Source organism: Adiantum capillus-veneris, chromosome 1 (assembly GCF_014529385.1).
Source record: "Adiantum capillus-veneris isolate H3 chromosome 1, ASM1452938v2, whole genome shotgun sequence".
NCBI classification, from domain to species: domain Eukaryota; kingdom Viridiplantae; phylum Streptophyta; class Polypodiopsida; order Polypodiales; family Pteridaceae; genus Adiantum; species Adiantum capillus-veneris.
The window spans coordinates 80,565,471-80,591,241 of record NC_140931.1 but is presented as its reverse complement, the minus strand read 5'-3'; the positions used below and the strand labels follow the sequence as shown (position 1 = coordinate 80,591,241).

General features: G+C 44.3%; 1 protein-coding gene across 1 annotated transcript in view; it reads left to right on the top strand.

Moving 5' to 3' along the window:
- LOC147465046 (glutathione S-transferase 2-like) overlaps positions 1-25,771 on the top strand; it is a 103,818-nt gene that overhangs the window by 11,188 nt on the left and 66,859 nt on the right. The window contains exons 2-4 of the mRNA XM_086517761.1: positions 13,537-13,609; positions 13,993-14,049; positions 14,139-14,224. Of these exons, the coding sequence (XP_086373887.1) occupies positions 13,537-13,609; positions 13,993-14,049; positions 14,139-14,224 (216 nt within the window). The remainder of the gene's footprint in view (positions 1-13,536; positions 13,610-13,992; positions 14,050-14,138; positions 14,225-25,771) is intronic.

The following is a 25,771-nucleotide window of genomic DNA, read 5'->3' as shown; positions in this document are numbered from 1 at the left end:
CTCTAACCCGGACTTATCAGCCACTCCCACCCTTACTTCATCGCGCATCGGGCGCGCTCCCGTCTTCACCGCTTATGTCTTACAGGGCATAAGCCATTAAGATGACTTGCAAGAGAAGGATCCAAGATTTGTTTCGAGTCACTGTTTGTCTCAGAAGGAGAGCCATGCAGATGTTGATGTCTACAGTTACCAAGCCGCACACTTCCAAGGACTTGGCAAGCTTTCAAGAAAATTTTTGCCCGAAGTTATATGGTTTCTGATATCTTCCTTCGGAGTGCAACTTCTGGCAGAGTGGGGTATCTTGAAATGCTTGCCATGGAAACCCTAGCAGATTATATCTTGAAATTTCTCGACATCTCTCAGTAGATGTCTCTTCTCGAGTTGATAACCTTGGTGGTTCAGTGCGATTGCTATCTTGGGACTACCATCGCCGCCAAAGAAACACTGTCTGTCCAAGAGCTGATGGACCATGCTGTGCTCAGCTACGACCTTATGGAAGAAACCTAACCCTAATTTTTGGTGCAGGTTTCAAGATGGAAAGTCAGTCGACTTTTCGAGCTCGATTGATGTCGAGATTGCTTTTTATGCTTGAAATCTATTTGAGAACTCGTTTGGTGATCCTGTTTGGAATTTGTTTGAAATGTATGGTATCTGTTTTGAACCTGTTTTGGTGCCGATTTGAATTGTTCGACTCTGGTTTGATACTGGTTTCAATGATTGGTGATTTTAAATACTGTTTTGGTATTGTTTGAACCTCGGAACGACGTAGGTCGATGCCTGGGGAGTGTTTGGTTGTATGCTTGAACCTCCAAGCAACGCAGACTGCGGTCTGGGGAGCGTTTGGTTGTACAGTCCTCTGAGCTCATGGCCCGGACCTTTTTAGGCTATTTGCGGGGGGAGTGACGAGGTAGTCGTTTAGTAGCTTCATACCGCAGACTGTTTGTCTCGGGGGAGTGCTCAGTGGCGGCGTTTGTTGTGTCTTGTAACATGCATATGTGAGCATTTGTGTTGCATTGTGATATGCCAATTACGGAATATTCCTAATTGGATGAGATTTCTTGGGTATGTAATTTTAGTGCATCAAGACACCCGTGGAAGATCAGTACGGTCTCGGTGTGCTGGCTAATTTTACTACACCGGAATATCAAGAGTTTCGATCTGGACGAAAGGAGAAGCTAACTCCTTGATCAAAACAGCCGAGAGGAGAAGCTAACTCCTTGATAAAAAAAGAGCAGAAAGGAGAAGCTAACTCCGTAATAAAAAGAGCAAATTGATTGTCCCTCAGAATTTTTTTTTTGAGCTAACTTGAGTTGTTTTGCAGATATGCTGTAATTGCGGACGATTACTCTCTTTCAAGAAGGGGAGATGTAACAAATTGCTATCCGTGTCAAAGCCTAATAAATGGAGTCAACTTACAGAAGCCGGCCGAGGGGCCTAAACCCTAAGAAGAACAAGTAATAGAAGAAGAAGTCCTACCAACTTATGGAGACCCCGTTCGTTGGGGCCCCAAGGGACATAAAGGAAGAAAAATAAAGCAGCATCCGGACACACGCAAAAACTGATGACGTGGCAGAGTTCTGAAAATTACGCTGGCATGATGACGTGGCAATCTGTACGGATTTCCGCGTTTTGCGCTAGTTGATGACGTGGCAGGTTGTACGGATTTCCGTAAATTACGTTGGCAGCTTTTGGCATTGCTTTTTGGACCAGAAGCTTTTGAGTTTTGAAGGCTTTTCACTATAACTGCTTTTTAGGCCAAGGGTCTTTAAATATGAGGTTAGGGCTCATTCTTTGGCATGCTTCTTGGAGAAGGTGCAGAGTCTGGAGTATCGGCTTGTACAATGTTGATGCAATATAAAGAAATACAAAAAGGGGTGCCAAGTTTTGGGGCCAATACTCTCTGGGGTGGAATTCCGCCACTCTGTGTCGTTTCTCTCTTTCAGTTCAATTGTTATTGAAGTGCTAAAAGTTTGTTCTTTTCTATTGGCATGTGGTGCCCGTCTTGTGACAGTGGTGCTGTCTTTCTTAATAGAAGCGTGGACCACCAAGTTCGAGCATTTCCCTTAAAGTAAGAGGTAGCTCTCCGAATCTTAGAGTGCTTTGAGTAATGCCCTCCCGCGAAAGCGATGTCAAACTGCTGTACAAAAGACAAAGCCTTCGAAGCATCTCTATAACCAGAAAATGTGTCAAATTTAATTGACTGTCCACCTTCCTTAAACTCTTGGACTTTCTTGATTTTGTCTTCCAGAAAGTCAAACTGGTTGGCTTTGTAAAAATTCTTTTTCTTTGCATAAAAGTTGATGTCGTCAGAGTCTGAACTGTCTGTAGATGAGTTCTCTGTAGAACTGTCACTCACGGGGCGAGATTTTGGCTTCTTTTCCTTTTTCTTGCCCTTCCGAAGCATTGCTTCTTGCTTCGCTTTTTTGCCTTTTCTATCTTCTTCTCAAATCAGATGAGCTAGAAGAATTGTCAGAAGAAGAAGAAGAAGAACTGGGCACTCCTTCGAATCGAACACGCTTCTTCTGTTTCTTTGCCTTTTCAAAAGTCGTCTGATTTTCCAAATAACCCGGGAAGTCAGTGCCTTTCTTCTACTTTTTGCCGTGCTTTTTTGCTTTGTTCTGTGCGTCAAAAAGCTGAGCAATTCGTGCATCCACCACCTCTTTTAATTCCTTCTCTGTGTGCTTCTTGGGAACAGGAGGTTTCTTGAGAGCGGGTTTTGGGGGTGGTGTTGTGGTTTTCTGCCCCACTGCGTATGCACCTCCTCCAAAGAGGTCTTGCTCATATATTTTGCCATTTTCGGGTCCTTGGCAAAATTAAGGAACATCTTTGTTGCATCGCCGATCAACTGTCGGTGCTCCATCTCTTAACGCTCCGCCTGAGTAGGCTGAGGCGGGCCATACTCCTTGCTTGAATCTTCGTTGTTATCCCTTCTCGCATCTCCGGATGCAATGATTCTTGCCAGAAGCCATAGGTGCCGCGGAAAAAAAATTGGGATCGGATTTCCCGTAGAAGAGAAATCGGCCATGCTCTGATACCACTATAACAGACTTGGACACTCCAAGTCAAGAATCTACCACGACAGCACAAATAACCACTTCAAAATAGTTCACAGTTCACAATTGATTTGACACTGGCCCGGCGGAATTCCGTGCCTAGAGGTATTGGCCCGAAAGACTTGCGTCCCTTTCGGTATTTCTTTTTGTATTAATCTGAGTTCAAAGTACAAGAGTCCGGGTAGGCGCTCACACTCAGACTCTGCATCCAGATGCTCTGAGTTGTGAGTGGCCTACCCACTTATTTAAAGAGTACAAGGGTTGCCAAAAGCAGAGCCCCAAAAGCTGAAAATCAAAAGCTTAAGTAAAAGCTTTGAAAAATAAAGCAAAAGTTATTTCTCTCTCTTTCTTTTAATAAAGCAAAGAGCCTTTTCTTCTCTCTCTCTCTCTCTCTCTTGCTTAAATGAAATAAAGCAAAGAGGCTTTCTCTCTTTTCCCATTGCGTGGAAAAGCAATGCCAAAAGCTGAAATAAAAAACAGCCCACGCAAAAGCAAAAGCAAAAGCAATGCCAAAAATCTGCCCAGCTTTCCGTAAATCACGCTGGTGTCCGTACAGCAGGCCACGTGTCAGCTCGCCATGTCAGCAAATCAAGGTTAGGGTTAGGGTTAGGGCAGAATTAGGTTTTTTGATTTTAGGGTTAGGGTTTCAGCAAAATTAGGATTTCTGATTTTAGGGTTAGGGTTTTAGCAGAATTAGGGTTTCGGGCAGCCACGTCATCACTTTGTGACAAAGGGTGCTCGGAGGTAATTCGAAGGGTTTCTTGTCGACGGAAGTGGATGCACGCTACATGCGAATGCGAATGCAGAAGAGGTTAGGGATCCTGTGACCTGTCTCCAACTCCTTCCATGTCCGCATAAGAGGCAAGTAGATCCTGGTACTCAAGATTTGAATTGTTGTGTATTCGATGTTGATCTTCCTTCAAAGACATGGCAATGAAGATGGAGCTAATTGTGAGAGTGCGCGTATGTGGAAGCATGAGAGAGAGAGAGAGAGAGAGAGAGAGAGAGAGAGAGAGAGAGAGAGAGAGAGAGAGCAAACGCTAGTGTAGGGAAAGGGGGGGCGATGAGCCCCCCTGACTACCAGAGCATAAGACTTGTCAATACAACGTATGATCTATATCTGTGATGTGTACCCCCCCTGCCCCCAAATATATGAGTGTCCAAGTGGGCGGCCGGCCCCAAACTCGAGTAGCCGGACAAGGTACAACCTAGACTATGGGTGGCCAACCCGGCAACACTAGTTGTACAAGGAAGTGCCCTAGACCTGTGTGAAGCAGCAGAGTGGTGTAAAAATAACACCCGCTCTCAACACGTGATGTTGAACAAACCGCGTGAAACCGAAGGTGTGAGGCAAAGGATGAAGATGTCTGCTACGATGTTGAATGAAGGAAACTCCGTGAGTGTAGCAGCAGTCTGGGGTGTCCCAACCTTCAAGAGATCTCCATGGTAAAGTGCCATCACGAGCAGTGTAGCAAACTGCTGTACTCCGCCGACACAGGGTGAAAAGACTGTGGGAAGGTCCCGAACTGAGTGTGAAAACAACTGCTTGTCGTGAAAGAAGTGCCAATAGACCTGCAAGTGTCCTGCCCAAAAGGAGCTGGTGTGTGTAGTCAAAACTTCTGGAGAAAATGGGGAAGCCCAGGAACCGTCATGAGAATGACCGGAAGCCTGTCAATCTTGTAATCCAGTGTGGCCAAGTGGCTAAGCTGTGTAAAACTTTGGGAAGGCAAGATGTAGCTATCTGCACCGTAAACGTCCTCCGAAACAAGGAAAGCCAGACTAAGCAATCAGCACTGTAGAAGCTACCGTAAGCTGCAACAGTCATCGTGAGACCGCACGGATCACCACCGGATGGTGTCCTATTAATAGGTAGGGTAATCCAAGATGAGGGGAAAGCTAGACTCAACAGTCTGCGCTATGAAGGGCCTCTTAGAAGAGGTGTGGTGAGACCAAGCTGTCTGCACCGTAATCAGCCTGTATGAAGAAGGGAAGCCAAACTGAGCAGTCTGCACTGTGAAGATCCTCTGAGAAGAGAAAAGGCCAGACAAATCTGTCTGCGCCATCTTGCCTGTATCTCCTGCCTCCAATCCTCTGGTGTCAACCAAAACAGAATCCACACAACACCACCAAACCGCGTCTCGGTGTTGCTCTCAATGTGGACGAGTTGGGAGTGGCCTACTGCCTAGGTCCGGGGATAAGTCTGCTGGAAGGTTACCGAGGGTGAGTGTAAGCAACTCAGAAGGTAGCAATCCAAATGATTAGGAGTGTAGAAGAGCAACTGCACTACCATCCAAGCCAAAAGCTCCGGGTGACTCCGGATGATGTCCCATAATGATGCCTGATCTCCCGCATTGTGCAGGTAAACTCTCCAAGAGAGTCCAAAGTATTGAAGTCCCACTCCAGTCTGTAGATCCAAGCAATGAACCTGTCCAAGAAGAGATCCAAGATCCTCTTCGTAGATGCTCCTGTGTAAGCAAGTGATTTGATGTGTCGAGGTCAAGTGGTAACACCCAAGATGGTGGTGTTTTCTCTGGGAATGTTGGAATCCCATATGCCATGAGCATGGCCATATCTTGTGTGAACTCCTTTGAAGAGTGCATAGGTGTGTCCATAGCAAACCACAAGTCACCACCCCCTCTAGAGTGCACAACCCCCAAATGATGGCTGGAATGAACGGATCTTCCAAGGATTGTACGCCCGTTGATGCTCAAGTCTATGTCGAAGATACCGTGTACTGCAGCAGTCACCGAGAGACCGCATGGGCCAAAGAGCTACGTCGAGGAGCCAAAGCAGCGGTCATCTATGGCAACCCCACATCAAGAAACCGGGGTATTTCTGACAGGTTTAGTGAAGGTTTTGTCAAGGTCAATTCTGTGCTTTCCCAAGATCATCATTCCTCTACACACCCTCCCCATCGACCTATGGACATTGTCTCCGACCAACTGCATGATGCCTAGGTAACATTTTTTCTCAATCGGATAAAGAGAAGCCAAAACAAGGCGACTTCTTGTTGCCCTCCCAAGGTATGGTGGTCTTTTTGTTTACCAGTTCTCTTTGTTCGTAAGAGAACAAACTCATTTCAATTTTTTATGAATTTCAGGGCACTCAAGACAAGGATGGTCAAATTCCGGAAGCCGAGACCTCACATGGCCGTTCCTTTGGAGCGTCTACAGCAGGCACAACGAGTTTCCAAAGTGGACCCAACGAGTTGCTGCCACAAGGGTGGACTTCCAAGGAGCAATCCAAAAGAGGAACCGCTACAGATCATTGTTCCCGTCGAAGTCATTAAGCCAAAGCGTTTTCCAATGCTTCAATTTTAATTTGGCAATAAGAAGGAAGCAAAGCAACATTTCCTCAAATTCAAGGATCAAGGGACACATGAGCATCTTGGTTGGACGAGGAGTCGACTACCCAGATTTGCTAGACTCATACAAGGAGCCTATGCAGATCGGTATCTGTACCTCACCTTAAGCTGGAGGAAATGTCACGTGTACATGGCTCTATGTGCCACATAGACATGCTTCATTGACTTCTAGAGCCAGTTTTTCCCTTCTTCCTAGATCGGAGTTTCTAGAAGGCTAGGAGGATTAATATCGGCAATTTTGTGAGCCTGTTCGCAAGACGTGCATGTCCGAACAAATCCATCAGATTAGGTTTTCCAGTTTTAGAACCCTCGTGCATAAATGTTTTGTATACGCGTATTGATAGATGTTATTGCACTATGGTGGGCATCTGGCTTGACTATGTGCCAATATCTGTTCAGGAACAAGAATCTCATCTAATTCTTCCACTTCGGGCTGTTCCTCATCGAGCATATTCTCTGGCACATCACCAACAAAGGACCTTAGAAGGCTGACATGAAAAGCATTATGTATTTTCCAGCCTTTTGGTAGCTTCAACCTGTAAGATACATTTCTGATCTTTTTTGAAATTTGAAAAGAACCATAATATCGCATGAGCTTTGGAAACAAACGTTCCTTGCCTCTTCTTTTTATTAACCTGACCTTTTCAAAGCGCAAAAGTACCCAATCACCAAGTGAAAATACAAGTTCACGACGATGACGATCAACAGCTTTCTTTTGCTTAATCTGAGTCTTCTCAAGAGCAATATTTATCTTCCTGTATGCTTCATCCATATCTTGCACATACTTGTCTGCCTCAAATATCTTATCCTTGGTTTGCAAAATGGATGGGACTTTCTTCCCTCCTTCCACTATCTCAAATGATGCCTTGCCGGTTGACGTATGCACAGTGTTATTGTAAGCATATTCAACCAATGGGAGATGGTGTTACCAAGTTGCCTTGACACATAAACATTTGAGCAGATATAGGACAATAGAATTTGCCTCTTCTGATTGTCCATCAGTTTGTGGATGAAAGGAAGATGGGAAGTTTAGCGTAGTGCCCATGTTCTCAAACAATGCCTTCCAGAAAAGACTCATCATATGTGGATCATTGTCACTGACAATTGACGGAGGCATCCCGTGATACTTAAAGATATTGCTCATGAGTATCTTGACCATGTGTTCTGGCTTTATCTTCTTCCTAATAGGAATGAAATGGGCCTGCTTACTGTACCTACAAATGATAGTCCAAATCTCATCATTGCCTGTTTGCATTCTTTGGAAGATCAAAGATAAAGTCTATCGCTATGCTTTTCCATGGCCTATCAGGGATCGACAATGGCTGCAACAATTCCGATTGCTTTTGCTTGTCAAATTTGACTTTTTGGCATACTAAGCATGATGTTACAAATGTGTCAACATCTTGACGCAAAGCTGGCCAATAGAAGAATGCCTCAACCCCTTTCATTGTCACATCAATTCCACTATGCCCAACATATGGTGGAGCATGACTTTCCATCAAAACCTTTGGCCGCAACTGTTTAGTAACGCATAACTTTCCATGCATCATGAGAAAGTCATTCTTAAGCATATAGTGCTCATGATGTTGCTTATCATCAAGCTGATCGTAGATCCTTGCAAAATTTGAATCTTCAGTATATTGTGTCTTCATTTTGTCTAGTTCACAATGATACGGAATTGACACTATTGAAATTTGGGGCTTGCGTGACAACGCATTAGCCACCACGTTCTTTTCCCCTCGCACATGCACAATTTGAAAATGAAACATTGATAAGATGTTTGCCCATCACATGTGTTTCTCAAACAACTTTGTTGTGTGAGAAAGTATCGCAAGGTTTGATGATCTATTTGGACAACAAAATCAGCCCCTAGTAGATAACATTTCCAACTATTGAGAGCGTGAATTACTGCCAGCAATTCTTTCTCATAAACTTGCTAGTTCCTTTCGGTCTTTAAAAGACTTCTGCTCTCATATGCAACCACTCGGCCATTCTGCATTAGAAGTGCACCAAGACTGTGGCCACATGCATCACACTGCAATCACAAAAGGTTTCAAAAGATCTGGCAAAATGATTACCAGATCTGAAGTCAGCTTCTCTTTCAAATGTGTGAAGGCTAAAATTTCCATGGTTGTCCACTTGAAAGTAACTCCTTTCCTTTGCAGTGCATGGAGTGGAGAAGCAATCTCATCAAAATTTCGGATAAACCTCCTGTAATAGGAACATAAGTCTAGAAAGCTTCAAATGTCATGTACGGACTTCAAGTCAAGCCATGACCTAATTGCTTCCACTTTGGTGGGATCCATGCGTACCCCATCCTTTGAAACAATGTGCCCAAGGAACTGTATCTCTTCCAAAAAGAATTCACTCTTTTTTGCAGTAATGAGTAGCATGTTCTTGTGTAGGTCAAGTGATCCTATGCTTCTCTTCGGACTTTTGAGTAGACAATCATGTCATCAAAGAAGGTACCCAGGAAGTTTCTATGTGGTCTAAAAATTATGTCCATCATGCTATTAAACGTGGCAGGAGCATTTGTGAGACCAAATGGCATGACAAGAAACTCATAGAGACCAAATGATGTCTTGAACCCAGTCTTATGGACATCTTTAGGTACCCATTCTTTAGGTCTATCCTTGGTCTTATGGTACCCACTCTTTAGGTCTATCCTTGGTCTTAGGTACCCACTCTTTAGGTCTATCCTTGAAAACAATGACGCTCCCTCGAGACGATCAAGAATGTCATTTATCCTCGGTATGGGGAACCTGTTCTTGATGGTATTTTTATTCAAGGCGCGATAGTCAATGCACATGCGCTTTATCCATCCTTCTTCTGCACTAGGAGTATAGACGAACACAAAGGGGATGAACTGGGCTGAATCAACCCCTTCTCTAAAAGCTCGTTGACCTGACTCATAATCTCTTTCTGTTGGGCTGCATAACCTTGTACGGTGGTCTATTCGGTGGACTAGAACCTAGCACAAGATCTATGGTATGAGCCTCAGGTCTCTTAGGAGGTAACCCCCCTGGCAAAGAGTCCGAAAAACAATCATTGAAACCACTCAAAAAAGTTGACCTGTCTTTATCCAAGGTAGACAAATTAGATACAACTTCATATACTTCTTTTGCAAAGATCAAGTACGCAGAAAGATGATTCTTTATTATAGATGAAATAGCAGAAGTAGAACCAATTGGAACGGACTCGCCTTTAAGCTTTACATCAAGGACATGAGTCTTTCCTCTATGTACAAGGGTAATTTTTTGGTTGTAAGTATCCACCATAGTATGCAACTTGTAACGCCATGGGATACTTAATAACACATCACAGTCCTCAAGTGCCATAATATGAAACTCTTCAGCATCCACATAACTTTGAATGTGCAAACGAAGCTTCCCCAAAATGGGAGTAACAGGCTCTGAATGACCTGGGCATGCCAAACCTGTTGCACTTGTCATACCCATTTCCTTTGCACGAATACCTAGCTTTGATGCCAATTCTGGTGATATGAAATTTGCACAGGCTCCTGGATCAAAGAAAACTAGCACTGTTTAGTCTCTAACTTTGCCCCAAGCTTTGCATAGTTTTGTGGCATTTATGTTTGGCTGGTCACCAACCAAATCTTGGACAAGTCTTGCACTCGGCTTTGGCTTCTTTCCTTTATGCTCCAATTTGTCATCCTTATACTTCTTCTGTGGGCATTCATTAGCAAAATGTCCCTCCTCTTCACAAATGTAGCATTTCTTGGCCTCTCTTAGAGCTTTCCTTTCTTCAAAAGATTTACAAAAAAAATGCCTTTTCTGTCCTTGTCCTCGCCCAAAAGAAGATTTAGATTGCTTCTTGGATGTGTCAGCTTCATTAGTGGAAGGTTTCTTTGTGGGAGGTACAGAAGGCTTTGCTGTAGCATTGCCCTTAGCTAAAAACCGTTTACATTGTAAGCCATGCCGGTGCAAAAAATTGTTTGAATTGGACCCACGTTGGGGCTTGACTCTGATTCAACAATGCGGTCCACCATTGAAGCGCATTCCCTTTCAAGAAAGTGTCAACCTTGGGTATCTTCGAAGACTCATTCTAACACTCGCATCACCTGTTTTACCTGTCATATCTGCATTTTGGGCATATGAGTGCGAAAAACCAGCCATACCAAATTGTGTTCCAGGCACTCTAAATTGACCATAGGCACCCTGAAAACCTGGTCGGACACCCATGTTCATGTACGTATGATTACCCATGCCTGTTTGCATTGTCCCGAACACATTCCTTGGCATATAACCTGTGGAAGGTCCATCCATAGCTTGGAACACTGAACCACCTCCAAAATAACCAGGATACGTAGTAGGTAAGGGAACGGTCTGGCGCATAGCCTGTTCATTACTCCCTTGACCATTCACAAACAGTTCTTGTCCAGCTAAAGCAAATTGCTTGGGATTAATGGACACTGCTGATTGCTCAACCACATGGGCTTTCCCTCGAGCATCACGAGTCCTTTGTGCATTGGAAATCTCCTTTTCCTGCTACTCAGTCATGCCCTGTGTCGGAGCGTGAAAACCTGTGCCGGAGCCTATAATTCTTGTGTAGGAGTCTGCAAGAACTCCTTCATCCTTGGGTTGTTAGCCAACTGTTGAAACATTCCATGCAACTACGCAGTTGAGCTCTCAACAACTTGTTTTCTTCTTGAAGAGTTGAAGGAACTTTCTCTGTGCCGCGTGAGGAAGATCCCTCTTCAGGTACTTGGTCTCTTTTCTCTGCCATAACGACAAGCTCCGTGTTGCTTTCACTCACAACAATCCACACTGCACTTTTTGAGCAAAAAGTGACTATCCCGTCGATGGAACCATATAACCGGCCTGTACATAGTAGAGGGCGGTACTATTTCAGTTACCTGTTAACTTTACATAGAGCACTGGGAAGAAAAGAGAACACGATTGCGTCTAGCGACTAGTTGGGAACTGAAGAGGTTGGAGATTGGTTTACGGTGTGGACAGTCGTCGCAATTGCCTCAGCCCATAAGGACTTAGGTAAATCTCGATGCTCAAGCATGGTCCGTGCCATTTGTACCATTGTCCTATTCTTCCGCTCCACAACTCCATTCTCTGAAGGTGAAATGGTATTCGCAAGCTCTCGCTTGATACCATGGTCCGAACAAAACTGAATAAAAGCATTTAAAGTAAACTCCCCACCTTTGTCCGATCAAATTATCTTCAACACTTTGATTGCTTTCCTTCTCCACAAAAGTACGCCAGTTCTTGAAAAATTGCACGTCGAGACATCAGGGTGCAATACGTGCTACACAAGAGGGGAGCCACTCCATTCCTCTGTCACAAATTGCCAAGAATGAGAATAAATGAACCAATTTGTCTTCAACATTTTGGGGGTGTTGACTGCATTGACAATACTCTACCGAGTGACTTTATATGATATGCACATAGATTGTTTTACCATGATACGTGACGTTATGGTTGGACTTTCTTAAAGTTGATTCATGTACTCTTGAAAATGTGTTTTCATTTGAGTATATGCGTGAGATGAAATGTATGCAACATTTTATCTCGATTCACCGGTTATGTGATCTGAATCTTGAAATGACGAAATAAAGTACATAAAGACAACCGTTAGAGATCAGAGCGATCTGGATGTCATTGATAAATAATTCATAACGACTACGATTCATGTCTTAGATCTTGATAGGGATAATGGCGAATGTGATTGTGATTTCAGTGACCGGTGTTCTTTGGGCTAATGCATGGTTTGAGTGGTGAAATTGCATGTATGCATCAGTGCCTACCGAGCTGGTTTACTCTTTACAATGTATTTTGCAAGCATAATCGAGGACGATTTTTCTTCTCATAGGGGAGGGGGGGGGGGTATGTCACAAGGTGATGACGATGCTACACCCGACCCAAATGGAGAGAAAAGTAACTCTATGGACGGGCTTGTTGAGATAGCACTTGAAAAACGCGTCGCCACGAATTGCGGGCTAATGACGTGGCAGTGTGGCGTGCTTTTTCAGCATGAGTTATGAAAGCAGTTAACTCGCAAAGCTTTTTGGGCCATTGTTTTTAAACAGATATGTTTAAGGCCATGTGTCTCTCAATGTGAGCCTAGCGGGTCACTTCTAGCATATCAGTGCATGATTGCACTAGTTGCAGAGTGTCTCCCTGGCAGTTGTACTCTGTGATTTTTATTGGCACCTGACTTATGGGCCAGCGCATTTGGGAGTGGAACTCCGCCACTCCATCTCTCTCCAAAGTTCAATTGTTATCAGTTTTTTAAGTTCAATCATGTCTTTGCTGTGGATTTTCGCCTTACCAGTGGCTTGCTGGTTACAACTTACAATACCACAAAGGGTCAACACTTCATTCCACCTAGAAGTCCTTGCGCACTCCTCCCCCGCCCCCTCCTCACCTTTCCCCTTGCCTAATGCATCTCCTTCCAGACTTGCTTGTTCTTCCTCTTGCTTTTGCTACACCTTTACCTAATCTTGCTTGATAGGCCTTGCTATAGAAGTTTGTGTGAATTGGTGTAAATGTGTAAATAGTATTCATAGTAGTTAATGTGTAAATAGGATATTATGGAAAAATTACTCCATAAGTTATTTCTTAAAAAAAAAGGATAAACGTAGAAGGTTATGCGAAACACATTTGTGAAATCAAAACCCCATTTTTTGTAAAGCATGCATGCAATCTCTCCCTCAAGATAGAGCACTTGAAAATTGTATGACAAAAAGAAAAACACAGATAGAGCACTAACCTTATGAGTAATGTCTTCACTTGAAAATTGTATGACAAAAAGCAAAACACAAGTTAAAATTTTTGTACTAAGCAAACTTAAAAAAATTATAAAAAACATAGATAGTTCATGGTTTGCGTGAGTGCCATACGGAAGTATGGTGGAGAGTCGGCACAGTGTCTCTTCAAAATTATAAGAAATGGAAGCCGTGCCCCTGCCCCTTAGTCCATTTCCCACAACATAGTCATGGTATTGAAGAACACGTTAACGAACATGAATTTCTCTTATATAATTTGATATTCAAGTCCATGCCAGGGCCATGTGAATTTCTCTCTTGTAATTTCGTATTCAAAAAACAAAGTTTGAACAATGATTTTTTCTTTTGTTTTTAAACAGGAGAAGATCAAGCTGTATTCTTTTTGTCGCAGCTCATGCTCGTGGCGGGTCAGAATTGCTCTTGCTTACAAAGGTTTTTATCACCCCTCATGTAGTGCATATTATTACTCAAGGCATTCTTTTGCTTTATTAGATCTCGAGGCTAAGAGTTTGGTTCCTAGGCAAATACTCAACAGTACAAAATATAGCTGTGAAAGCATAAGCGTACTTGAAATTGTGTCAGTCTTAGTGTCTAGCAGTCAGTACGAAGCCTTGCATATTTCAGCCAAATTTGGCATTTTATAATGGGCTTCTTGTTCATTATAAGAATGAGAAAACGAGTGTGGCTTTAAAGCAGTTGGGGCAATAGTTTCCATTAGAGGGGTTGGATGCTCTGATTGGCTATTTATTCATAAATTGAAGTGGGCAGCATTCAGTAAGTTGTCAAATCTATACTAAGTGGTTCTTTCCTTGCAGGAATACCCTATGAGTACGTCGCGGTTGATTTAGCCAGTGGAGAACAATTTAGTGAAGGTTTTCATTTTATTCATTGTCGTGAATTGTGCAAATTTTGTTTCTATTTCATAGTTCGCTCACGTTTAGGCAAATATGATTTGTTGTAGATTTCAAAAAGCTAAATGCATTTTCCACAGTTCCAGTGCTGGTCGACAATGACATAGTCATTGCAGACTCATTCGCTATATTGGAGGTGTGTATAATGTACAAAGAAAGATTTGTTGTTTGTTTTCTGAGTGAAGCTTCTAGTACATTAGTGCTTGTGAACGCACACATTCTCTCTCTCTCTCTCTCTCTCTCTCTCTCTCTCTCTCTCTCCCCCCCCCCCCCCCCCCCGGCCGGGCCCCGCGAGAGCTATGGAGGTCATTGAGGCCATACTGCAAAGACCCTCGATAGAGCTCATGGGATAATCACCATTGTATACTTCATGAGCCTCATATGATTTACCCCTTCCCATATGGTTTGAGATGATGTATTGTGTGATGCTGATGATGAGGATGTAGGCTTACATACCTACCACTCTAAGTACTTGCATTCATTTTACTTTTATGTTCCCCAGACATTGGACTAGAGTCACATATTGATGTAACCTTTTGGTCTCCTAGGTCATTTTGGCCTTTTGAAGACATAAATATAACATCTCTCTCTCTCTCTCTCTCTCTCTCTCTCTCTCTCTCTCTCTCTCTCTCTCTCTCTCTCTCTCTCTCTCTCTCTAAGCGCCCCATGCTATTATAGAGTGCTTTTTTTTATGCATTTACTTCGTAAAACTTGGAAATTATATAGCAAACACCAAAGAGATAATAGATAGACAATGAGGGTTGAAGGACACCCCCCCCCCCCGCCCCCCCGCCCCTAAATTAAAAAAAAAACCCCACCCGAAGAATGTATTTTTTGCTCAATCCAAGTTCCTTAGGATTTGAGCTCAGTTACAATCGACCTGAGAGCGAGTTTAGGTAGACTGAAACTCACAGATCGTGCAAGATGTGCATGAGTGCACATGCATTAAAAAAAATTACAAACATAAGTAGAGTTTAGGTAGACTGAAACTCACAGATCATGCAAGATGTACATGAGTGCACATGCATAAAAAAAAACTACAAACATAAGTAGAGCCTCCCAATTTGTACAAAATCAGCTCATCCTTGTGATATAGTAGTGGTTCATCTTTGTGGTTGCATCCATGCTGAGAGGGAGAGCTCATGGCTTCAAGAGAAAGCTGAATTTTTCAGATTTTTAGGTCTGCTGCTGTAAAAAAAGCAAGGTAGAGAGAGAGAGAGAGAGAGAGAGAGAGAGAGAGAGAGAGGGAGAGAGAGATTGATTTTTTAACGTCTATGAAAGGCCGAAGTTGGCCTATGAGACAAATCAAAGTACATGAGGTGGGTGTCCTCTATGTATCCGTAAAGGATAAAAGGTACAAAAGTAAAGGTGACTATCCTGTATGATGACTGGGGCAGGAAAGTGATACAAGGGTGTGGATGGAGCTCCAAAACTGAGGAAAAGATGCAATCCTATATGCTGGGATAGAATGTACAATCATAAGATGAAATGCTATCCTATCTCTAGCTCCATCCAATATCATAATCAGGGTGTAGTACAAGATGCATGGGCGGGTAGGGTGTGAACAGTCCTCGTAAGATGGCTGCTGGATCTGCAAAAGCTTGGAGGCATCTCTTCACTAAAGATCTATAGTAGTGCTCCTGGATCTCCTGGATCTCGTTGAGAGAGAGAGAGAGAGAGAGAGAGAGAGAGAGAGAGAGAGAGAGAGAGAGAGAGAGAGAAAATGTAGATGTAGAGGGAAAAGGTAGTGGAGGCATAGAGGCTTCTTGGGCTGATGTTGGACGAAGAGATGGTGAAATGAGGGTACAAGAGGTGTATTTATAGGTGAGGTTTCCTCATGAACATGTGTGTAGCCTTGAGACAAGTGTCCAACCATATATGAAAAGGGTGAAGCATCACATGCGAAAAGGATGAGCATCACATGTTAAAAAAGGCAATACCTCTCAGAAAGGGTGAAGCATGTGTGAAAAGTGTCTTCTTTCCTTTTGAAGCTTTTGTGACAAGTGTCCTTCAACTCGTCCATTTTCTCGAGTTGCTTGGCGAGAGGGACAGCCTTTCTTGCGAACTCCCCTTTTGGTGCAAACGTCTCCTGTTGCAGCAGTTCCTCGTGGACTGACGAGCTTTGACATTCGTCGTAGATGGGACTTCTTTGCCTACGAATTTACATGGTTTCTTGGCGACCCTTCACCAGACTTTGAGGCAACTTGCTTTAGAGTTCATGTCTAGTTCCTTGCAGCTAGAGGGATAGAGGCCCTGGACACAACGGTTGGCTTCTCTTTTCCCCTATATGGCAGGGACCAGTCTAAGTAGACTTTGAACTCAGTGATAGAGTGGCTACAGGCATAGGCCCTCGAGTTCTCTCACCATATGGGAGACTTGTGGGTTGCAGACCTGGTACAGACTTTGTGGTCGTTGGCAAAGTTCTCAATGACACCTCCAGACTCGACAGAATGTAGACACATTGTGGTACACCTCTTTGCTGACACGCAGAGCCCACCATGCTATATATACATACATGAGGATTCCTGGACAAAGGAGGTTGCCCTGCGCACGGCACGCTCTTCTTGGGCCTGGGCTAGACATTCTTTGCAGTCAAGCCTATCTTGGGGACGCTCGGATGCGGATTATTCCCCATCCAAGCCAGCCTCGAAGATAGCGTGGCTAGCTGCTACTGCAGCATCATTTCTTTCTCATTCTCCATGAGGATTGTCTCATGGAACGTGCAGGCATTAGGTGGGGCCCAGTTTCAGCATCAGGAGCTTCAGTGATGCCTTGTGGGCGGAGAGATTAATCTTCTTATGTTGCAGGAGCATCATCTTTGTGAGAGTCGCATTAGAGGACGTGGTCAGCTTTTGCGTGGGCGATATGAGACATTTTGGTCACTGCATTTGGACCTGGTGGTATCCAGGGAGGGGTATGTATAACTATTGCGGACTCTTGGCAGCAGGCCATTTTGGGCAGAGGTATTATTGTGCCTGGCAGGGCCTAGTGGATTACTATGCAAGTTCAGGGCTGCCTCATGGGATTCCTGAACATCTATGCGGCTAATGTGGCAAGTGCGCGTGCATACTTTTGGTCTCACATTGTAGTGTCTTTGCCGCATGCAGAGCAATAGTGCATTGGGGGTGACTTCAACATGCTGGAGGACCCCTGTGATAGGATTGGAGGTAGTCATGCTACTGTGCACTGGGTTGAGTTGGCAGCTTGGGAGAGGCTATGTATGACTTTGAGGGTTTCGGATGTTTGGTAGCACTCTGGCTTTGTGAGGCCCCCAGACAGCTTGGCCTGCTCTCGCTCGGACCACAAAGTGGGAGGAGTGAATCTATCTTGGATAGATCGCTTCTACGCCACAGACCACATCTGTGACTTGGATGGACAGTTTGCATTTTGGCTGGGACATCTTTTTTGGACCATGCACCAGTGATCCTCACTCTGACAGATAGACAGAGGAGGGGGAGCACGATGCTACGCATCCCTAAGAGAATCTTGTTGGACTCAGAGCTCAAAGAGCGAGTAGTGACTCTTTGGACAGAGGGCTTGGACACGAAGGATTCTCTTGCTGACAGAGTGGCCTATGAACTTACTCAGCTTAGTCGTTTCTTTCTTCAGGAGTCTACGGCTTGCCTAGCTACAGCGAAGCAGGAGGAGCAACGTCTCTGACGCGGCGTTGCTTCTTTGCAGAGGATGCATGAGCAGCACGGAGACAGTCCTTTGTTGGAGGAGCAGTTGCAGCAAGCTCGCCAGGAGCTAACCAACATAGAGGAGAGGTGCCATGAGTTTGCTTTTCATCGACAGGCGTCTCAGTCTCAGTGGACCGAGGTGGGTGACAGAGTGATTGGGGCGTTCTTGGAGCCGGTGGGACCTCGTAGTATCAGCTAGTTGAGGATACCTGACGGGTCACTGGCTTCCGAGCCAGAAAATATGCGTGCAGTTGCTACTAACTTTTACGTGGACCTGCTGTTAGCAGAGACTCAATTAGAGCATTAGGATGCATGCAGAGAGCACGTTTTGGCACAGATGCCTTGTCTTGTGACTGAGGAGATGCGTCAAAGGTTTGAGCTGCCTCTTCAGTTAGAGGAGCTCCATACGGCCCTTAGAGCACTTCCCCGAGGTAGTTGTCCTGGTGAGGATGGTTTGACTCCCAGTTTTTTCTTGGAGTACTGGAACTTGCTTGGCTCAGACCTTTGTAGCGCTTTCAGTACATCTTGCACACAGGAGAGATGCCTGACAGCATGAGTGAGACCTTGATCTACCTCATCCCCAAGGAGGGTGGCTCCTTGGATGAGATTCGGCAGTGGCGGCCCATCACCATCCTCAACTTAGCCTACAAAATTCTAGCCAAGGCTCTGAGTTTGAGGATTCAGCCACTTCTAGAGAGCATTATACATGGGACTAGACAGGTTTTGTCAAGGAGCGTAGTATCCTTGACAACATCTTCACTTTTTGGGAGGCGTTTGCTCTCGCGCGCCTCCGATGTGAGGATCTGATGATACTTCTTCTCGATTTTGAGAAGGCCTACGACATAGTTGACGACTTGGACTTCTTGGAGGGCACTCTATACAGGATAGGTTTCTCAGATGCTTGGATTATAGGTGTGTCAGCCCTCTATAGATGTGCACACAGTCAGGTGCTTTTGGTAGGATGCAGAGGAGACCGTTTCATACTCACATGCTCGGTTAGACAGGGCTGTCCTCTAGCCTCCTTCCTGTTTCTGTGCTATGCTGAGGCGATGAGCAGATTCTTGGTTTCACAGCAGGTTGGTTTGCGTGGCTTAGCGCTCCCTATTTGGGGCGATGAGCTACTGGATGCTGAGTTTGCAGATGACTCAGCATAGCACAGAAACAGGAAGGAGGCTAGAGGATAGCCCTGTGAGCAGGCTCTAGCATGCATCAGGTGCATTGATCAAGTGGAGGAAAATAGTGGCTTTCTGGGTTGGCAATGCTCCTACGCCTAATTGGTTGCCAAGTGAGGGTTTTAGATGGACTCCCCCAGGGACTGTAGTTCGCTACTTGGGCTATCAGGTTGACCTGGACTTGTCTCCTGAGCAGCAAATTGCTCCCCTCCTCGTGTCCATCAGGAGGAAGTTGTTACATTGGTGTTCGGCACGACTCTCTTTGGCAGGCAGAGTTGTAGTGGCCAATCAGGTGGTGTTGGCTACTATGTGATACATTACATCTTGCTGGATCTTTTCGAGCTCCTACATCAGCCAGGTAGAGAGGTTGATCAGAAACTTTCTTGTGAGGGCGCGACACTCAGATAGCCCGGGCCAAAGTAGCCTGGTAGGTCATCACTCTACCTTGTTCTCGGGGGGGGGGGGGTTGGTGATCGTAGACCCAACACAGCTGAGCAGAGCCCTTCTTGGGAAGGTTTTTTGTCAGAGAACTCCTTCCAGGGGAGGAGCCTTGGAAGGAGTTTTTATTTCAGAGGCTTAGAGCTTGAGTGCCTCAGGCAGAAGGCCCCTAGAGACCTTCCATCAGATGGATCTTTACAAAGATGCGCAGAGTCCGTCTAAGCAGGAGACTGGAGGATCATTTTGTTGTGAGCCTGCTTCGCTCTTGGGAGTAGTACCAGCCCACTTGCACAGAGGAGCGCTTGAGACAGCCCCTTGTTTGTAACCCCATGGTCAACACTCAGAGAGGCCACTTGATTGGTAGTAGGCCTCATGTTTCTTGAGGTCCCATGGCAGAGGATCCAACACGCACTCTAGGTGAATGGCTACAGTTCTCAGGTTTGTTAGAGGAGTTACAGAGCATCCAACTGCTGTAGGGCATGAGAGGGGTGCAGAGCATGCGTCAGGACATCACAAAGGCAGTAACAGTTGATTGGCTCACACGTCTAGAGAGAGCAGCTCCCCAGATGGATGGGGCGTTCACGCGACGGGAGTTCCTCATCGCAATTCGAGCTTGCTCAGAGATTGTACCCTCCATGTTCTGTAACAAACTGCTGACGTGTTAAAGCCTAAAGAATGGAGCCAACTTATAGATGTGGCCGAGGGGCCTAAACCCTAAGAAGAACAAGTAACAGAAGAAGTCCTACCAACTTATGGGGACCCCGTCCGATGGGGCTCCTGTAACAAACTGCTGGCGTGTCGACCTATTGAAGAACGGAGCTACCGGCAGAGGGGCCTAAACCCTTAGAAGAACAAGTAACAGAAGAAGTGTCACAAAGTGATGACGTGGTTGCCCGAGAGCAAAAACCCTAACCCTAATTTCTGCCAAAAACCCTAACTGCTGAAACCCTAATTCTGGAAAACCTAACCCTAAAATTGTAGAAACCCTAACCCTAACCCTAAAGGTAGCAGGGAGATTTTCGTGATTTACGCTGGCAGCTTTTGGCATTGCTTTTTGGACCAGAAGCTTTTGAGTTTAAAAGCTTTTCATGTAAACTGCTTTTTAGGCCAAGGGCCTTCAAATATGAGGCTAGGGCTCGTTCTCTGGCATGCTTCTTGGAGAAGGTGCAGAGTCTGGAGTACCGGCTTGTACTATGTTGATGCAATATAAAGAAATACTGAAAGGGGCAAAGGTTTGGGGCCAATACTCTCTGGGGTGGAATTTCGCCACTTCGTGTCACGTGTCGTCTCTCTCTCTCTCTCTCTTTCAGTTCAGTTGTTATTGAAGTGCTAAAAGTGTGTTCAGTCTGTTCTTTTGTATTGACACGTGGTGCCCGCCTTGTGACAATGGTATCAGAGCATCAGACGTGTGCTTTTCTGAAAGCATACGGGTCCTACAAAAGAGCAGACAGAGCTATATTGGATTTTATTTGAGATATCTTGGCCCTCCAACCCGGACTTATCTCCAACCCGATTGGATTTTATTTGAGGTATCTTGGCCCTCCAACCCGGACTTATCTCCAACCCGGACTTATTAGCCACTCACACCCTTACTTTATCACGCATCGGGCGCGCTCCCGTCTTCACCGCTCATGTCTTAGAGGGCATAAGCCAATTAAGATCACTTGCAAGAGAAGGATCCAGATTTGTTTCAAGTCACTGTTTTTCTCAGAAACAGTGCCATGCAGGTGTTGATGTCTACAGCTACCAAGCAGCATACTCCAAGTACTTGGCAAGCTTTCAAGAAAATTTTTGCCCAAAGTTATATTGTTTCTGACATCTTCCTTTGGAGTGCAACTTCTGGCAGAGTGGGGTATCCTGAAATGTTTGCCATGGAAACCCTAGCAGATTATAACTTGAAATTTCTCGACATCTCTTAGTAGATGTCTCTTCACGAGCAGATAACCTTGGAGGTTTACTGTGATTGCTATCTTCGGACTACCATCGCCGCGAAAGCAACAATGTTTTGTCCAAGAGCTGACGGACCATGCTGTGCTCGGCTACAACCTTATGGAAAAAACCTAACTCTAATTTTTGGTGCAGGTTTCATGATGGAAAGTCAGTCAACTTTTCCAGCTCGACTGATGTCGAGATTGCTTTTGAAGTTTGAGATCTGTTTGAGAACTTGTTTGGTGATCCTGTTTGGAATTTGTTTGAAATGGATGCTATCTGTTTTAAACCTATCTTGGTGCCGATTTGAAATGTTTGACTCTGGTTTCAATACTGGTTTCAATGATTGGTGATTTTACTCCCAGGTGGAGAAGTGAGAAATACTGTTTTGGTATTGTTTGAACCTCGGAACGATGCAGGCCGATGCCTGGGGAGCGTTTCGTTGTATGTTTGCAAACCTCCGAACGATTCAAGCCGATGCTTGGGGAGCGTTTGGTTGTATGCTTGTAAAATAATTGTTGTTGTGACTCCCGGCCCGGACTTGGATGGTTATGCGGGAGGAGTATTAAGAAGTCTGAGCAGTGGTTACTCTCAGCACCTCCAAATGACGCAGGCTGCGGTCTGAGGGGCGTTTGGTTGTAAAAGGCCTCTATATCTCCCGGCGCGGACCTTTTTAGGTTATGCGGGAGGAGTGATGAGAGAGTCGTTGAATATCTCCTGGCCCAGACCTTGTTAGGTTATGCGGGAGGAGTGTTCATCGGCGGCTTTATGTTTCTATGTCTTGTAACATGCATATGTAAGCATTTGTGTTGCATTGTGATGTGCCAACCACTGAATATTCCTAATTGGATGAGATTGCTTGGGTATGTAATTTTAGTGCATCAATACACCCGTGGAAGATCAGTACGGTCTGGGTGTGATGGCTAGTTTTACTACACCGGAATATCAAGAGTTCCGATGTGGACAAAAGGAGAAGCTAACTCCTTGATCAAAACAGCTGAAAGGAGAAGCTAACTCCTTGATTAAAAGAGCAAAAAGGAGTATTTTTTGAGCTAATTTGAGTTGTTTTGCAGATATGCTGTAATCGAGGATGATTAATCTCTTTCAAGAAGGGGAGATGTAACAAACTGCTGACATGTCGACCTATTGAAGAACGGAGCTACCGGTTGAGGGGCCTAAACCCTAAGAAGGACAAGTAACAGAAGAAGTGTCACAAAGTGATGACATGGTTGCCCGAGAGTAGAAACCCTAACCCTAATTTCTACCAAAAACCCTAACTGTTGAAACCCTAATTCTGGAAACCCTAACCCTAAAACTTGCAAACCCTATTTTTGGAAACCCTAACCCTAAAACTTGCAAACCCTAATTTTGGAAATCCTAACCCTAACCCTAAGGGCAGAAACCCTAACCCTAATTTCTACCAAAAACCCTAACTGCTGAAACCCTAATTTTGGAAACCCTAACCCTAAAACTTGCAAACCCTATTTTTGGAAACCCTAACCCTAAAACTTGCAAACCCTAATTTTGGAAATCCTAACCCTAACCCTAAGGGCAGTAGAGAGATTTCCGTGATGTTGTCTTAATGATTTAAGAAAATCACAATTGAATTGAGTAAAACCCAATTCATTTATCATAGGCATCTTGCTAAGGGAATCTACTACCACATTATATTTCCCTTTGCGATACCTAAGCTCACAATCAAACTCTTGTAAGAGTTCAGTCCATCTAGCCTTACGACTCTTCAATTCTGTTTGATTGGAAAGCCACTTATGCTTTACTGATGAAACACTATCATAACCTTAGCACCATGTAAATAGTGCTTCCGTTTCTTTAATGCACGGACAATAGCATACAACTCCCTCTCATATACTGAGTAATTTTGTTGTGCACGAATCAACTCTTTACTTTCAAATGCACGATCTATCAATTGACTAGCTACTTTTATGAAGTTGATGAATAGTGTTTTATGGCACTATGTAGGCAAATTTGTAGTAGCTTTCTTGATGATATCCTCATCTATAGTCATTCTCGAGAAGAGCATCTAAAACATCTCAGAATAGTGTTCTAATTGCTCAGAGAAAATTCTTTTTATGCAAAGAAATCCAAATGTGAATTCTTTGCCGAAGAAGTGAAATATCTAGGTCATATCATTTCTAAAGATGGAATTAGGATGGATCCAGAAAAAGTTCAAGCTATTTTGCAATGGCCTGAAGCTAAGAACCTAGAAGAGCTGCAGATCTTCTTAGGAATGTTTGGATTTTATCGTAGATTCATCAAGGATTATGCCAAGATAGCAATCCCCATGATTGACCAACTCAAGGAAAGGGAAAAACCTTTGAGTGGGGGAAAATCAAAAGAAAAGTATGCAAAAAATAAAGGTAGCAATAGCTACAATTGCAATTTTATACATAGTGGATCCCAATAAACCTTTTGTGGTTGAGACAGATGCTAGTAATTTTGTTGTGGGTGCAGTTCTAACTCAAGAGGGCTAACCAATAGCATTTGAAAGTAAACAGTTAGATCGTGCACAACAAAATTACTCAGTATATGAGAGGGAGTTGTATGCTATTGTCCATGTATCAAAGAAACGGAAGCACTATTTACATGGTGCTAAGGTTAGGATAGTGTTTCATTAGGAAAGCATCAAGTGGCTTTCCAATCAAATAGAATTGAAGGGTCGTAAGGCCAGATGGGCTGAACTCTTACAAGAGTTTGAGCTTAGGTATCGCGAAGGAATGTGGTAGTAGATTCCCTTAGCAGGATGCCTATGATAAATGAATTGAATTCAATATTGATTTGCTTAAATCATGGAATCTTTCCTAAAGCCTTGAGACTCATCCACAATTTGTAGGCTTTTGGCCCCAATGACATACTAGTGGTTGGTACTCAGGTGGGGTATTTTTTAACATATGTAGGTCTTGCCATTTCTGCAATGAAGTGTAGATAGCATCTTTGTTTTTATCCTTTCCTTCACCATTAAATTGAGGAGGTTTCATGTCTTTGAGGATAGGGTTGTCTCTAGGTCTCGAGTGGGTATCAAGAGAAGGTATAGCAGTGTCTTTATGCATGGTTCAATCGTCCCTGGAGGTGGAGCTTGGAGGACATGCTTCGATCAGGTGGCACAAAAGATCGTGTCATCGGCTGCTTTTTCTTCTGTATGTACTCAACCAATTTGGTCATTTGATCTTTGAGACCATTCAGAGCAGCCAGGAAAGTTTGTAATTACATTTCATTGCTTTTTACCCAAGGTACTATCAATTCATGCTGCTCACGAGATGGCACATCCCACTCTTCCCCTATGTCCTCAATCCCATACATATTTTGGTCTTGATTGGTGTTGGTCTCAGGTTGCTTTTGATTTTGGGTTTTTCCATTTCAATAGTTTTTGAAAGCAAAACTCACTTAAAGCTTTGAAAAAGACGAGAAAAAATAAGCTAAAAAATATTTGCACAAATGTACAAAACACTCCCTGAGAGTGAGGGCAATCTCCAGACAAACGTCATGAATGTCCAAGTATTGCCGAGGTAGTTGACCTTTGAAATTTCGTCGCCGCACTGCAAGCCTTCCCCTTATCCCTTGATACTTGAGTGGGTTTAGTGCCCAGTTTTGGTCGCAGCCAAATATACTCCCACTAGCTCTTTTTGTGTGGTATACGAACGCAGCAACTACGAGGGAACAAGCCATTATGGATACTTTAGTAGGAACTGGCCTTCATGTAGCATTTTAAGGAAAAAAAAACTATCAGCAGCTAATCAATGGTGAGCTGAAGTGACACAGTAGCTTCGACATATGATCGATAGTGAGCTGGTGGTGGAAAAAGCTTCCTCAGGGGCACACAATAATGAGCTCGACCAACTGCTTCTGCAGGAAGGTGAAGCTCGCTAGTGGGATAGCCAAGGCGGCACTATGGAGGGGCAGTAGTATGTCAGATCGCAGCCTGTTATGGCGAGCCAGAGAGAGATAAGGAAAATATATTGCTTGCCCTTTTTGGTGTAACTGTAGGCACTATAGCCGGCTAAGTGGGCGAGAGCTGAGACGAGAGTGAGAAAGGCAGGATCGATGTGCAATGATACTAGTCAAACGTAACCGGAAATCCTTGGGCGTCATGTGCCTCTCTTGAAGAGCTCTAGAGAGAGCTCACTGCATAGGAGCAGTGCTAATGAGTTATCACCCAACCATAGGAGTCCTCTCTATAAAAGACTGGGCACTGGCCATTCACACTTGGCTAGACAAGACTCAAGGCTTTGGTGTGCCGGCCTACACACCCATATGGCCATCCTAGGCCTCCTAAGATCCCGTGTGGACTTCACTCCCAAGCTATGCATGAGCAGTGTGCATAACGAGTGTAGAATACATAACCAGAGAGAGAGAGAGAGAGAGAGAGAGAGAGAGAGAGAGAGAGAGAGAGAGAGAGAGAGAGAGAGAGAGAGAGAGAGAGAGAGATTTTTTACGTCTATTTCAGGC